The sequence below is a fragment of the Perognathus longimembris genome, chromosome 1 (genome assembly GCF_023159225.1).
Source record: "Perognathus longimembris pacificus isolate PPM17 chromosome 1, ASM2315922v1, whole genome shotgun sequence".
NCBI classification, from domain to species: Eukaryota; Metazoa; Chordata; class Mammalia; order Rodentia; family Heteromyidae; genus Perognathus; species Perognathus longimembris.
In genome coordinates this window covers 18,576,706-18,592,531 of record NC_063161.1, presented here as the reverse complement: position 1 = coordinate 18,592,531, position 15,826 = coordinate 18,576,706, and the positions used below count along the sequence as shown (strand labels likewise).

At 36.3% G+C, this 15,826-nt stretch overlaps 1 protein-coding gene across 1 annotated transcript in view; it reads left to right on the top strand.

The window, feature by feature from the left end:
• Cfap54 (cilia and flagella associated protein 54) overlaps positions 1-15,826 on the top strand; it is a 258,505-nt gene that overhangs the window by 47,658 nt on the left and 195,021 nt on the right. The window contains 5 exon segments of the mRNA XM_048340566.1: positions 4,199-4,285; positions 4,385-4,500; positions 11,918-12,094; positions 15,249-15,341; positions 15,569-15,754. Of these exon segments, the coding sequence (XP_048196523.1) occupies positions 4,199-4,285; positions 4,385-4,500; positions 11,918-12,094; positions 15,249-15,341; positions 15,569-15,754 (659 nt within the window).

The following is a 15,826-nucleotide window of genomic DNA, read 5'->3' as shown; positions in this document are numbered from 1 at the left end:
CCTCCCTCCCTCCCTCCCTCCCTCTCTCCTTTTTTCTTTTCTTCTGTCTTTTTCTTTCTTCTTTTTTTTTGTGGTACTGGGGTTTGAACTTGGAGCCTCATGCTTGCTAGACAGGTGCTCTATCATTTGAGGTACACCCCTACCCCTTTTGTGTGTGTGTGTGTGTGTGTGTGTGTGTGTGTGTGTGTCTGCGTGTGCGTCAGTCCTAGGGCTTGAACTTAGTCCTGGGTGCTATCCCTGAGCACTTTTGCTCAAGGCTAGTGCTCTCTACCTCTTGAGTCACAGTTGTACTTCTCGTATTTTGGTGGTTAATTACAGTTTAGAGTCTCATGGACTTTTCTTCCCTGGCTGGCTTGTGATCCTTGGATGCCAGCCTCCTGAGTAGCTAGAATAGCAGGTGTGAGTCACTAGTACCCAGCTTATGCATTGTTATTTTTCTGTTAGGGTCTTGCATTTATTGCTTGGGGCTGGCCTAGGGCCACTTTCTTCTGTCTCCTCCTCTGAGCTTTTCACTAGGATTATAGATTTTTGTCACAATATTTGACCTGGCTTGTTCATTGAGATAGAGGGGGTCTCCCCTAACTTTTTTTCTCTACCGTGGCTGGCCTGAAACATGGATATGTACAATCTCTGCTTCCTGAGTAGCTAGCATTCTTTATAGGCAAATGACATTTTGCATATTAAAATAACTTAATAAACCTATAAAATACAATTATGTTCAAGTCAGCATAGATTATTGATATTTTGCTGTTTATAATGCCATCATGCAAATGTTTAGTCCCTACCAAAATCCTTGTTTATATGCTTTTAATTTTTTTCTTTAGTATTTGCAGAATGGAGTTTGAACTTAGGGCTTTGTATTTACTAGGTAATTTTACCATTTGAGTCATACTTCTGTAGCTTTGTTTGCTCAGATTATTTTTGAGGTAGACTCTTGCTTTCTGTCTGGTTGAGCCTACACCATGACCTCCTGCTTACACTTCTCACAGTAGCTGGCATGGCAGGTATGTGTCACAGTGCCTGGGTATTGTCATTTTTTTTCGTTTTTGTTTTAAACATATAGGTTTGAAAACTGTTTCTTAGAAGACCTGCTGTATGGAGGAAAACAATTAAAATATCTCTGTATTATAATCAACAAGTTGAAAATTTGATAAAATTTTTCTAGTATATAAGTAAAATTACCTGAAATGATAGGCTGAACATTATTTGGGCTGAAAGATTTTGTTCAGAAATACATTTCAAAATGTGAAGAGAATTATTGTGTCAGGTTTATCTTAAGAAACTGGCCCACAATTCCTTTTAATAGCTGTATTATCTTCTTCAATGGATTAGGGTCTTACATTCTCATAGACTCACTACTAACTAGTTCACCCCCCGGCCACACTTATGACACATAAGCCTATGAAGGATTAACTGTTTTTTTTAAAAATAATTTATTTTATTAATTTATTTATAGAGGTGATCTATAGAGGGATTAAAATTACATGAGTCAGATAAATGAGTACATTTCCTTTCATATAATGGTCTTCTTTTCCCTCATTCTTTCCCAGTCCCTCTCTCCCATCTCCACCCATGAGTTGTGTGGTTTACTTTCATCAGTGTCCAGTGAGCTCCACTACATCTTTTCACCCTTTTTCCCTTAAGTTCTGTGCCCTCCCCCACCCTTCTGAAGAAATACACATGAATGCACCATACATAAGATAAAGAAGACAGAATCATCAAAAAGTAAAAACTAAAAATAAGGTCTGGGGCTTGAACTCAGGGCCTGAGCACTGTCCCTGCCTTCTTTTTTTTTTGGCCAGTCCTGGGCCTTGGACTCAGGGCCTGAGCACTGTCCCTGGCTTCTTTTTGCTCAAGGCTAGCACTCTGCCACTTGAGCCACAGCGCCACTTCTGGCCGTTTTCTGTATATGTGGTGCTGGGGAATCGAACCTAGGGCCTTGTGTATCCGAGGCAGGCACTCTTGCCACTAGGCTATATCCCCAGCCCCATGTCCCTGCCTTCTTTTTGCTCAAGGTTAGCACTCTATCACTTGAGCCACAGCACCACTTCTGGCTTTTTTTTTTTTTTTTTTTTCCTGTTTATGTAGTGCTGAGGAATCAAACCCAGGGCTTCAAGTATGCTAGGCAAGCACTCTACCACTAAGCCACATTCCCAACCCCTAAAAGAAAAATGTCTTAATTTTTTTTTTTGTCAAAGTGATGTACAGAGAGGTTACAGTTTCATACGTTAGGCTTTGGATACATTTCTTGTACTGTTTGTTACCTACTCCCTCATTCCCCCCTCCCCCTCCCCCTTTTTCTCTTCCCCCGTGAGTTGTTCAGTTGGTCTACACCAAACAGTTTTGCAAGCATTGCTTTTGTAGTCTTTTTTTCTTTTTATCCCATCTCTCTTGATTTTGGTATTCCCTTTCACTTTCCTAGTATACCAGTATACACAGTTTCCAATGTACTCAGATAAGATATAGTGATATTGCAGGTACAACCACAGGAAGTGGATGCAAGAGGATCATCATCAACAATAGAAGCTACGGTTTCACATGGCATGTGAAAAATCGACTTTGCTGGCCTGAAAAAAGTCTTTTGTTTCCATATCTTGGAGTTCATTTCAGTATGTGTATTATTTTGTATAAATATGAAGAGGCACTTTGGCATTGCACCTTTGTGTTTCTCTACTAAAGGGAGTATCTTCTTTTGGCCTCTGTATGATTAGTCATATCCCAGTGCATTTTAGGTATAACTTCTACATATCATAGAGAACATGCACCATTTGTGTCTCAGAGCTTGGCTTACCTCTCTTAATGAGATTTGTTCTAGTTCCACCCATTTCCCTGCTAATGATATTATTTAATTCATTCTAATGGTTGTGTAAATGTGTTTTTATAAGAGTCTACTTAAAGATATTGATGGTAGACTTGAGTTCAATTTTAAACAGCATTATTAAGTAGTATTCCTTTGCTTTATCTCTGGATATCTTTAATGTTTTCCTCTGCTTTATTGAACCCCGGCCCTAGTACAGATATTACTGTGCTCCTCTCTTTCTTCACTAAGCAGGTTGCTCTCAAACTAAAATTCCCTAAATATTGAGGGTACCATTCTTATTCAGCAACTTTGTGATAATTCTTTGCCCATAATCATGGTAAGAATGTGAGTCATTTATGTCTGGCATTCAGAATTTCCTAGAAATTTCTTCCTTCTTATCTCCAATGATGAGAATCAGGAGCAATTAATTAGCATTTATAGTATCCTTGTTAGGGGAAGAATGTAGCATTATTTCCTGCTTTGCAGTGTTCTCCCCATGCAAATCAATTTCCTTACCCTTTGCCATTAAAAGAAATGTATGCACTGCCTTACATATGAAACTGTAACCCCTCTGTACATCACTTTGAAAAAAAAGAAGTGAATAAAAAATTTTAAAAAATCACAATTTTTCAATGGAATTTGTTGCCATCTTTTCATCAATTACCATTCCAAGGTAACTCTTGTGTAATTTCGTGAGTAAAAAAAATCTCACTAAGATCAATTTATTGTAAAATTACTATAGGTCACTTCACATAGGATAGAGCCAAAATGTTGTCATGTCTCTTAAGATGAGGACCAGACCTGGACATCAAGAATCAACGATCCAGTTTTTATCTTCGTGAACCAGCAGACGTTTAGATTCTTTGCTCTCCTCCCTCATCCAGTTCCTTTCCTTACTGGAAACCCTTTTTCCAGCTACACTTCAGGACCAACATGTAGCAACCATTTGTGTTTTAGCTGGAAGTCTTGAGGGGAAGATTCTGGTCTTCCTGTAGTCTTCTGAGCTTTCACAAGGACTCTGATGACACAGTTTCTTTAGGAAGGGCTGAGAGAAATTTTGACAACTGGTTACTATCAGGACTTGCCATCAATAATTAATGGAAAAGTGAAGTGAACAAAGATTTACCTCCAAGGTGATTTTTACTCAAGATAAAATAGAAAATCAAATATTTTTATTACTTGGGAATTTTCTGTCCTGAGGCATACTGTGGCAAGTGAAAGAGGCTCTGACAGTAGAATGGTATCACAAGGGGTCTATTTGAATGTTTAGCTATTAATGAAAAATAAGATGACATATGATAGAAGAAACAATCATTTAAAATTAGATAAATAACTCTAATGTTTAAATGATTTCCTATCTTGGATACAAAGCCTAATTGTAATAGCAATTTTCTTCAGATTTGCAGATGCCAACTGATAGCAAAAGTATGTCTACCAGATCTTCAGAAAAGCTGAAAAAGTCTAGAAGCTCTGATTGTTTTACAGGTAATTAAAATTGAGATTGTATTTCTCCCCTTTACCACAAAAATTTTGAACAGTAGTTTTATTTTGTCATTTTGTTACAAAAACTGTTTTCCTTTGCAGAACTAAGTGTAATGAACAAAATAAAACAGAATAAACTCTCCAAAGCAGTTTACTTAATGCAGAAGGCTCTTTTACTATTTGAGACTAATATGATATCTACATCTGCAATCTTGATGGTAACAGTATTTAATTTCTTCTTTTAGTTCTGACATATAACCTCTCTTGTGAGTGCTTTGTTTCTCTTTTTCCTACATTTTATTATTAGCATCAATGTGTTGTACAAAGAGGTTTCATTTAGACAGGTACATAAATGTATGCTTTGTTTCTCTCTTTTTTTTGGAAGTAGACTTGGTGTGGTAGCTCATGCCTATAATTCTCTAGCAGCAAAGAGATGGAAATGAGGAGGATTTTAGTTTGAGACCAGCCAGGGCAAAAGTTAAGGAAACTCATTTCAATAAATAATAAGCTATGTTGGTGGTAAGCATCTGTAATTTGAGCTATGTGAGAAGCAAAAAATAGGGGTTTCAAGGTCTGAGCTCTTCCTCCAAACAACAGTGTGAGACCCTACTGGAAAAATGACTCAGAGTATGGTTCAAGTGGTAGAGTGTCTACTTAGCCAGCATGAGGCTGTGTTTTCAAATTTCAGTTTTGCCCACACTTTGTTGTGTTCTATTATGAACTTTCAGGTTCATTATATCTAGTTCAGCTTGAGAAGAGAACTAATCTATGTCTCTAGTCCTGAACTATTCTGAAATGAAAGATTATATTTTGCTAGGACCAATTTACATGGGAAACCAAATAAAATCAGGAGGAGTCACAAGCAGGGAAATTATAGTGTTGGAGTGATACTGTACTGGCCTCCTGCATTTCTTACTTTGGAATTAGAATACTTAAAGCCTGCTGCTGGCTAAAGTTCCTCTTTTTCAGATAGACACTGTGGGTAATTTGTGGGACAGTTCTCCTTTTATACTCTGTGTGTGTGTGTGTGTATGTGTGTGTGTGCTTCTGTGGTGTATATGTATGTACGTGTGCTGGGGATTGGACCAGTACCTTGCATATGTTAAGCACATGATCTGCCTTTGAGCCATGTCCCTAGCCCTTGTTGATATCTTTAATTGGGTCTCACTCTAGCCTGGAAATATTTCTTTCTTCTTTTGGATATGTTGCTTTTGTTAACTTCTTTAAGATTGTCACATTTTAAGCTGTAAGATCTTCTTTCCTTTTACCCCATGTATGGCCTGTAAAGATTTGATTATACTGACTGTGCTATTCAGCTTCTCATTGCTATGACAACATACGGTAAATGACTTGAAGAGAGGAGAAGTTTATTTTGACCCATTGTTCCATAACCATTTGGCCCTGTTGCTTTCGGGCCTGTGGCAAACCAGTGTAGTATTGTGGAAGTCTGTGGTGGAAGAAGCCTGTTCCCCTTATGATGGATAGGACAAGAGATAGAAAGTAGAGATAGTGAAAAGGGAGAAAAAGCTATACACAAAAGAGCTGTTTGGGTCTCAAAAGCCTTTTCAAATAGATGTTTGCAATGACCTAATTTCTCTCTACTAGTTTCTGTTTGCTAAAGATTTCTCCACATGCTTACCAGTGCCAAAGACTGGCAACTAAGCCTTTTATACATAGGCCTTTGAGGCATATTCTAGATACAAACTATAGAACTGGATGAGTGAATGCACTTGAAGATAGAGAATAATGTTGCAAGTGGTTTGGATACAAGTCATTTGGATAGTTTTGAGGAGGGGGGATACAGAGTTAAGGAGTGATTTAAGAGAAACTTTAGCATATTAATCTGCTATAGGTGAACAGCTGGAACAAAGAAATATTGAAGATGAGAGAGAGGAAGAGAAAGAGAAGGAGGAGAAAGAGAGGTAAAAAAAAGTGAAGTCCCATATGAGAGAGCAAATTTTGTGTAGAATTATTAACAGACCAACTACCTCCATGAGATCAAGTCAGGGACCAGAAAATGAAGGTTGGAGAGAGGAAAAAGGATAAGTGTTTGTAATAAACAAGTAGAATCTTGGAAATCACATTCTCTGATATATAAGACTTTCTAGTTATCTGTCAGGTTATCATAAAAAATAATTTTTAGTGACTAAGAGCCATTCAGTAAGTATTTGTTGAAAAATTTCTTATATGACTGATAGTATTCTAAGTCCAGGGGATAAAATCGAATTCCTTTACTGATTCATCAGAAATTAATTGCTTCTTCTTTGTGGGCCTGCCCTTGTGGCCTATACCTTCTCTTTGTGTCCCTGGATTTACTCCTAGATAAACCCAGTCTGTGGAAGCCTAAGTAGGAAATCATGGGTGAGTTTTACAGGTGGCTTACCTGCAAGGGTACTAGGAGAATTTTGCAGAGGAGTGCCCAAGTCAGCTGTGGGAAACATCTCCGGAAACACCTTGAGCTTGGGAGAAGTTGAGCATTGAAAGACACACAGTTTTCTGAAAACTGCAAGAAATCTGAGGAGCCAGATACAGAGGAGGGCAAAGAAGAAAAGCATTCTATGCACAGGGAACTTACAAAGAGAACAGAATTCATAGTGTGCCCATAGTCCTTTGGGTCATTCAGCTTGCTGGGCTTGGATGCAAAGGGGGTTGGGAGACAGGATGGTAATCCATGAGACTGGTGAGAAGGTAGAGACAAAGTCCTAAGAAGTCTTTTATCCTAACCTCAGGGTTTTGGATAGGAAGATGGGTTTATTGTTCAAGGTAGAGAAGTCTGTCCTGGAAGTACTGTGTCAGCACAAACCTTTACTGATAGTGAATTTCTAGCCTTTGAGTTAGGTCTGATGGCAGTGTTGGGTAGTCCAAACTGACAAGGCCAAGTCTCTTTTGGTCTTTGTTGATTTGCTTAGATCCATTTTTCTCAGCAGATATTTCTGTGGCCATTTTTTTGAGGGCATTTGATACTTCAGTCTTGTTTCCAGGAAAATAAACCTATTGTTCTCTTAGAAATGTTGCTCTCAGGACTAATCCCATAGGCTTTTGTACCCTGAAGAGAGTAAAAGCTCTGGAGTTTTCTCCTTTGTTTTATTATGACTCATTCTTATCTTCCTACTGCCATAACATGCCATTCCCCTGTTAATATTTTTACCTTCCCTCCTGCTGAGATAGAAGCACATGCATCCTGGGGATTTGGTAGGTCTCATGTTGCCGGCACATTTCTCTTCCTTCTGTTTCTTAAGTGAAACTATTTGAACTTGAGAAAAAAGTCATGAGTATAATGTCCTGTCAGGCTAGACTCATGAGATACATTTAGAGTCTGTTTTTTATGGTAATCCTCCACAAGAATCCTCTCACCAACTGAGATCATGTTGAATATTTATTTTGAGGTTCTGTAATCTTCTGCCAGTCACCCCTGCTCCTCAGGGGCAGTTTTTATCCAAATGTTAAGGCTTGATGTTCAGTCCTCGGGGTACCCTATGAAACAGTGATATTATGGCTCAAGTAATTGCCAAACTTTTCTTCTTTAAAGAAGACAAGTAAGTTTCTTTCCCTTGACAATCATTTTCTGCTGGGGTGTATTACACATTGTTTTACATTATCATGATCTTGTAACAAAATTGTCCCCAAATCAATAGTTGTTGTGTTGCTAGATAACCATAAAAAGGTATGAAAAAACTTGAGTTTCATCTGAACTCTTAAATAATTTATAGCCTGTTTTAGTTTTTTCACAACTTTCCTGCCCCTGTGGATCCAGATAATCTCATCAGGTGTCTGGTTTATTTCAAAACAATTAAAAGTGAACTGACTTGGTGCCACAGATGAGGGACAAACTTTTTGATAATGACTCATTCGCTTTCCAAATCAGATAAATGACTGGCTATTTTTCTTGACAGGCAGGTTTTATTTTTCTCCAGTTTCCTTCCATGCTTGTTTGATCTCTGGAAGTCCATTTTGAATTTTTATGTATTATACCATCTACTTACTTTAGGGGACTGCTCCTAGAACTCATACTGGATATGTTTGGCCACTGATTTCTGATCAAGTAGAGCAGTCATCGGTGGCTTATGTAAGTCTTAAGTCCACCAGCATCAGCATCTTTGCAGAGTATATAAATGGGTATCTTGCAGATGCTATTTCTCCCTGGAAAGAGGCAAAAACACCCTTCTATGCAAGTGCTAAGCTAAGGGTTTCCAAGGCAGTGCTCAGTGCAGTTCTTTTCTTCCCAGTATCTATTTCACATTTCAAACACTGTTTTTTGGGGGAAGGGTAATTTCTTCTTCTCTATCAGATATAATGAGGTGGGACTTGTTCTCACAAGGACAGCATGATGCCAGCGAAGCCCACTGATTGCTCCTCTAGGGGAAACTGGATCTGCAGTGCACAGATGAAAAGAATAACACTTTAGTCTGTGTCCTCCAGTTGAAAATGGGGAGGAATGCTGAGGAAAAGAAGTTTCTTTTTGTGTGTGTGTTGTTTAAGGCATGGAAGTTTGGCAATTTATTCATTCCAATGCCTGTATCTTGATCATATTGTGATAATTATGTTCTGCTCCTCTAGGGCTGCTTTGGTCCAGACCTGGCTTTACAATTGTTTTTATTGCAAAGCAATCCAATTGTTGCGTCTAATTTTCTCCTATTTGTTGGAACTTAAGTGAATTTGCAGCACAGATGATGTTTAACAATACCATATTTCTGGTAATTGTACTTCAACTATAAGTAAAAGAGCATTACAGTTTAATAGATTATTTTTTTAATAATTGATACACATATAATTGCATAGCTGAAATCAGAACTAACAGTAGAGCTATTATACCATCTAATGGTTTCTGGCTTTAATACTCTGAATATGCATCTTGGTGTCCGCTAAATAACATTCTATTAACTTTGCTAACAGTGTTTTATTTATTTTTTCTTTTCCATATCATTTCAGTCATCAATCTTACTTATTTTTTGGGGGAATATATATGAATTCTCTTTTATTCACAGATTTTTCTCAGCTCTTAAATAATTGCTCTATGTGACATCATCCCAATGAAAGAACAGAGCCTTTCTGATTCTGACCCCCTTCTCTGAGGTTCAATTACCACCTTCAGGTTTCAAATACTGACAGAAGATTTTTTTTTTTAGCATATTTACATAGTAGGGTTTTTCTTTTCAAGTGTTGTTTAGTTGTACTACATGGCAAACTTCATCAAGGTTACTTTTCTATATTTCTTTTAACTTAGCTTTGTAGTTAAGATAACGTGGTAAAAGGGCATGGATTACAGTTGTGGTTTTTCTGCTGATTAGCTCTTTGTCCTGAGTCAAGTTATTTTATGTTCTCATAAGGTTTTTAATTCCATCATCTGTAAAATGGAGATTTGGAGAAGATTCAACACAGATTTATATAAAATGCTTCACTGTTGATATAGAATAAGCAGCCAATAAAAGTTAGGCATCATCATCATCATTATCATCAGTACTCTGTGTTTTGCTTTATGCACTCAAGGGCATTCTGATGTACTCTGAGTTGGTTTTCTTATTGATGACTGGTGCTCTACCACTAGAGCCAACTTCTAGTCTTGCATTTTGCTGGTTAATTGAAGATGGAGTCTCCAGGACTTTTCTCTGGGGCTGATTTCAAAACCTCAGTCCTTCAAATCCCAACTTCCTAAGTAGTGAGGATTATGTGATAAGCCACTGGCACCTGGCTTATATTCTCTTTGTAAGAATAAACATTTCTTCCTTGGATTTATCCTTATACACTTAATACGTTATCTTCAGCAGTATTTTGTACTAGGGTTCTTGGAGAGGACTTAACCTACTTTTTATCTTCTTGTGATGTATAGCATCATGTTGAAAACCCAGAACAGGCCTCAGTGAGGTCTACTCGATACTGAATATGGTACTTTATCATTCCAGTCCTGTGCTACTTGTTTATATATGATTTAATCATGCCCTCAAGATTGCACACATCTTTCCAATAGCGTTTGCTGCCCTGTGGTGTCAGGCCTGTGTCAAATATATTTAATGTCAACTTGTCTTCAAAAGCATTGGGTAACTTCTGAAGAGAGGCAGGTCTCATTTTCTCTAATGCAAACTATAAGAAGAGAATTTTACATTTCGACAAAATACTTTGGTTCATTGTTTTTGTGGCACACTGCAGCACAAATCTCTGTTGAGCTTGAAGTCCAGATTCCAGATGGAAACTTCAAATGCCATGTGTTTTCTGTAGGGGAAACAACACAAATTTTTGTCTGAGTGAAATAGTTTGGGATTTGGTAGACAGACACTTGCTTTTTTATTTCTAAGATCTCTTCTTTTGCATTTATTAAATTGAATAGAACTTCTAGAACAAGATGGAATAATGGCTTTCTGGTTTTTTTGATGGATTTTACTGATAATTCATTTAGTATTTCACTATTAGCACATTTGTAGGCTATTTTGGCTAGTAACTTAACAAAAACTACTTGCAACGATGCTAATTTTTTTTCTAGTTTCTTGAGTCTTTAAAAATTAGTAGTAGATGTTAAAAATGTTCAAATAGCTGGGTGCTGGTGGCTCATGCTTATATCCTTAGCTACTCACCTCATGCTGAGCCCTGGGAGTACTTTTACAACCATAATGATTCATGCTTTTATTGCTTTTAATACTTGAATAGTCTTTACTATAAGCACTGGACATCAGTGAGATTTGGAGGATCATGGTTTGTAGCCAGTCCTCTCCCGCCCCCCCCAAAATGCTTCAAGATTCTATCTCTAGTTAACCAACAAAACACCTGGCTAGAGGCAAGGCACAAGTAGTAGAGCACTGACTGTGAGCCAACAAGCTGAGTGTAAATGAGAGTCCTGAGTTCAAGCCCCAGACCAGAAAACAATACCTCAAATGGAAAAGTAAAAAAACACAGATATATTTTAACTAGGAATAGTAAGACTAAAATACTATTTTATTATTATTTTAACTATCCTTAGTTAATCAATTCTGGTGTGCTAAATATTAGGAAATTTATTTATTACCACTTCTTTTAAATATAGTGTTGTTGGTTTGTTCTTTTATACTAGTTATTGAACCCAGGGAACTCTACCAGTTGAGCTAAGCCATGCCCTCAAGAATCTACTCCTGTATTTTTTTGTTAGAGATAGGGTTTCTCTAACTTTGCCTGGGCTGACATTAAACTCATGAATTGCTTGCCTCTTCCTGCTGAATAGCTGGGATTATATACCTATACCACCATGTTCAGAAGTTGAAATGTATTTTACATCAAATACTTTTATTCTTTAGTTTTATATGTCTTACTTTCCCTGTGAACAACCACTTAAAATAATGGCTGCTTTCAGGTTTGCAGATAATAATGTCATGATTTTTTTAAATAGATAATGAAAATGATTTTGGATGTTCAGAGGGTTTGATTTAACATTATCTTGTATTATTTTGCAATACTGGTAACATTTAGACTTAAATATGATACCACTAGTGATCATTGTTAGCTTTAGTTAGTAGTCATTTTGTAAGTCTTCAAAATCATTCATTTGTATGTGTCTGAGGCTTAAGAAACAGCAAATAGAAAGATAATGTTAGTTAACCTAACCAGAATTTTACAAACATAAAGTTCAAGCTCTTGAGATGTGTTCTTTTCTATTTTCACACTTCATTATAGGAAGCATATTCTTTAATCGAGAAGGTAGAAACAGAACAAAGTGCCCTATATTCATACCAGAAGTATTTGGAAATTTCAAAAACAAAGAAAAGCAGAATCCCTCCGCCGCCTATTCTGCTGTCCCGGACTCATTGCTCTGTGACGTTGAAGCCTGCTCCATTTATTTCCGATGTTAAGGTAGGCTGCCCATTATGATCTTCACCTCATGCTGAGCCCTGGAAGTACTTTTACAACCATAATGATTCATACTTTTATTGATTTTAATATTTGAATAGTCTTTACTATAAGCACTGGACATCAGATTAGTATTCTAATGTCTTATCTATACTGTTTCTTCATGACAGAGTTTTCTTTTTATGTCATTTATGGGATATTCTGTATATCCAACTTTATAGTAAGAGAAACTTCCCCTTGCTATCTTTGTCACTATGGCACAGGAGTATGCTAATATTCTAATATGCCCAAGAGAGGCTTCACTTGAAGTGAATCAGACATTTGAAAAGGGACTTAGTTGCTCTTGGAGCCAGTGATGGAGATGAGGCAGTGGAAATTTGGAAGTTGCTTAATATAAACAAGTGATAATTTGAACCATACCATCAAACATAAATCTTTTAGTATTTATTAGGAAGAGCCTCTTCTCCCATTTATGATCCCTTGAAACTTGGCTTAAATGGGACTAAAACTATGTCCAGGATAACGAGCATTTTTTAAAAAAGGGAGTAAAACTTGGGATTTAGTTTTCTAACAAGAATTTTGCTTCTCCTAATTAATAATTTAAATAGTGTATTTTTCTCTTTTGTGGGATTAATGATGTGTTTTTTGATGTTGTATACAAGAATAAATTTTTATCTTTGATTATTTTAGGGTATTTGGCATGCATATACTTGGAAGTCAAGTACATTTACGATTAAAATTATAGATACATTCCTTACCAGCAGTCTGATTTTAGGAAGGAGAAATACATTTTCTGAGGGCATTGTCACTTGTAAGACGTGTTTACTATAAAAATGAGATGAGTAATATACAATGTTCTTTGCATATTAATTTATGTCTCTCCACACCTGTGTTAAACATTTGTAATAAAGTTTACCAAAACAGTTAGTGGACTTATAGACTGTGACTACATTATTTGGTGATATTTTTCATAAACTCAGTCCAGTGATCATTTATTAAGCATCTATAATATATCCAGCTCTGGGACACAGTAATTGGGGCATAAGGCTAAACAGAGATGAGGTATAGTTCATTCTTTGAAGAATTTCAGATTAATAGGGAGGTGGACATCAGTAAGAGGTATTAACATTGTTGCAATGTTTTCCATTTACTATAATAAACTTGTTTTTTCTGCAATCCTTGAAAATAGGAATATTTAAGAGTCCCACATCTAACCTTCACTTCCAGTTCTTGTTAGCTGGCGTATTATGTGAAGTTTATGTAAATTAGGAAAGTTGCTTCAGGAACAGTCATCTGCTGTTGCCAGCTTATCAACACTAGGTGGTGCCATGGGCTTAAGTAAGTTCTCTGCTTTACAGATCCAGCCATCTTTTGTCTTATCAAAACCTCTTGTTAAGGCATTCATTTCATTAAAATCTCTTTTTATAGTTGAAGATGCTAATGTTATTTATATTGTTTATAAAATCTTCCAAAGTTAGTGATTTGTTCGTGATGTCTCTATTGTTATGTAGATTCTAATTACACATTGCTTCTTTTACACAAACTAAGATGTTTCCATCAGTGGAACAAAATAAAAATACCAAACATGCTTGTAAAAATGCTTTTAGAGAGAATTTTATCCTCTAAATTATGCTTTAGAGTGTATAACTTAAAGCAGTAACTAAGTCAAATAATACAGCCTTTTTTTTCTCTCCCACATCCTCCATGAAAAATGGGACTCCTTTTTGCATGAGTAATCAAGATAATTTAATTTCATTTTCGCCCTAATATTTATGTGATTATTTTCTTCCTTGTATATAGCCTCCAGGCTCTCCTGTCCTTGAAGTTTCTCCTGCCTTTCATTGCTGCTCTTAATTAATTGTGTGAATCAGCAATCACCTGAAAAATTTTCTGTGAAAACACCAAGGACTGGAAACTTCTATCAGAAAGTCTAGTTCATTGACCTAGGCACAGGCTAGGAAATCTTGATTTAAGAACATCGTTGATTGCTCAATCAACCATTTGGGTACAATTATATTTTCCAGAGTTGATTCTGGTACCCAGTCATGGGTTGTCATCCACTTGTGTAGATTAGACTCTATTAGGATTTTTTTCTGTTGACTGGAGGAAGGAGGAACAGGCACAAGCTATAAAAAGCTCTTGGTTATTAGAGATGATTACATTTTCTCTTTTTCTAGCCTCTCCTGTAGTTTAGAAGTTGCCTCTGGGAAAAGGGAATGCCACAATGATGGCCCCCACGACCCCCAACAGTATGGCTTGTTCATAATACCACTCCCTTAGGTATCAACTCATTCCTTTTTCCCTACATAGTTCATTCCAGTAATGCACCTCCATCATTTTGGCATCTTTGCAGAAGGTACATTGTCTAATTACTTAATCAAGTAAATTTGGTTGTGTCTGTGGAATTTTCATTTTGTGTTTGGTTTATGTCTTTCTTTAAAAAATATTACAGTTCATGTCATAACTCAGAAAAATACATGCTGGAAAAAATATACTCATTGGGTTACTACTTTACCATGTATCATTTTTGCCATTTTAACATGTCAACTCTACTGCTGTTATTTCTTTTCCAGTCTTTTTAATACATGCTTTAAAAGTCTATTTTGAAACCACAATTTAGTCTCTTGCTTTTTCCCCACTTGCTTTTTTATCATATACAGTTATGGAAAATAGAAAATTTCTTCACTGGTGATCTTTGTTTCTATCAAGTCATAACTTGAGTCAATCAAGTTTAAGTTGCCTTTGGAGTCAACTTATGCTGCTCTTTTGGGCTAAAATGACTTAGAATCTGTGTAACTTTATTTCTTATGGTGATTGTAATTCCATCTCATAAAAGTGTTGTAAAAATATAGTGTTGTAAATAAAAAAACTTGGTCAATTTCTTAATGATATTTAGCATATGAAAACTTCCCAGTCAATAGTTAAATTATAATGAAATTTTAGTCTTGATTGTACCAGGTGAGTTTGCTGCATTTGTTTTTGCTTTTGTAAGATTAGATCTAAATATATTTGTAAACATATATTTGTAAATATATTTTAAAACTTAAGAGCAGCTATATGTGCCTTTGTAAGAAAGTTATTTCTTTTGCTACATCCAGACAAAAGAAATCAAATGTCTTTTAAAAGAACTATAGATGCTTATCTTTCTCCTTGGCAGGTGTCTTGGTACTGCATTTTGGGTTGCAAAGCAGAAGGAAGCTATGGAAAAGTAAGACTAAACAATAATCATCTCCCAAATTCAGGAGAAGCGGTATGTTGTATTAAATATCAGGAAATCTTAACAGAGCCTCATTAATGACAATGAAATGGGATTTTTTCCCTTGTGAAATCATTATTCCAGTGAATTGATTCTATTTTCAACTTGAGTCATAACTAAAATCCAACAGAGAAAGAACAAGGTATACCCAGTCATATTTAAAAGTCACATTATTTTAATTTTACATGTATAACTTGAAATATGTTTTTTTTTACTAATAGATACCAGCTGATGGCAAAACCATTTTTGAAGTGAAAGGTTTAGAGACTAATGAAAACTACATTTTTGCAATTGCTGCTTATTGTTCTAATGGAAAGCTCATTGGTGATGCTATTGGGGAGACAACTAAACCAATTCTGGTTTACCCACCTCTTTCTGCCATTACAGCTCGGATGTACCTGACACAGGTAGAAAAAGTGCTGCTAGTTTTTTGCATGATGTTTTTTTTTTTCCCCTACTAAGCATTTGTTAAGTAATTT